Source organism: Fulmarus glacialis, unplaced genomic scaffold, assembly GCF_000690835.1.
Source record: "Fulmarus glacialis isolate BGI_N327 unplaced genomic scaffold, ASM69083v1 scaffold30526, whole genome shotgun sequence".
NCBI lineage: Eukaryota > Metazoa > Chordata > Aves > Procellariiformes > Procellariidae > Fulmarus > Fulmarus glacialis.
The window spans coordinates 822-1,535 of record NW_009220497.1 but is presented as its reverse complement, the minus strand read 5'-3'; the positions used below and the strand labels follow the sequence as shown (position 1 = coordinate 1,535).

The 714-nt window shown below is 61.1% G+C and overlaps 1 protein-coding gene across 1 annotated transcript in view; it reads right to left on the bottom strand.

Moving 5' to 3' along the window:
- Window positions 1-12: 12 nt before the first annotated feature.
- The window catches only part of OPN1SW (opsin 1 (cone pigments), short-wave-sensitive), a gene marked incomplete at its 3' end in the record, with an annotated part of 1,504 nt that continues 802 nt past the window's right edge, over window positions 13-714 (bottom strand). The window contains exon 2 of the mRNA XM_009580783.1: window positions 13-172. Within this exon, the coding sequence (XP_009579078.1) occupies window positions 13-172 (160 nt within the window). The remainder of the gene's footprint in view (window positions 173-714) is intronic.

The window sequence follows — 714 nt, the reverse complement described above, 5'->3', positions numbered from 1 at the left end:
CCCCCCCCCCACCTGCTCCACCCGAAGAAGGGGGGGACGGCGACGCCGATGCCGATGACCCAGGTGGCCACCACCACCAGGAGGGCGTGCTTGGAGCTGAAGCGGAAGTTGCCGAAGGGTTTGCAGATGACGATGTAGCGCTCGAAAGCCAGGAAGACCACGGTGGTCAACCCTACCTACAGCCCCACCAGATCATAGTGGTCACCCCAACTCCTACAGCCCCACCAGACCACGGTGGTCAACCCTACCTACAGCCCCACCAGATCATAGTGGTCACCCCAACTCCTACAGCCCCACCAGACCACGGTGGTCAACCCTACCTACAGCCCCACCAGATCATAGTGGTCACCCCAACTCCTACAGCCCCACCAGACCACGGTGGTCAACCCTACCTACAGCCCCACCAGATCATAGTGGTCACCCCAACTCCTACAGCCCCACCAGACCACGGTGGTCAACCCTACCTACAGCCCCACCAAGCCATGGTAATCACTCCTACCTCCAGCCCCATTAGACCACAGTGGTCACATCCACCTACAGCCCCACCAGATTATAGTGGTCACCCCAACTCCTGCAGGTCCAGAAGGCCATGGAGGTCACCCCAACTCCTACAGCCCCCCCAGACCCCGGTGGTCACCTCAACCTACAGCCCCACCAGACCATGGTGGTCCCTCCTACCTACAGCCCCACCAGACCATGGTGGTCAACTCTACC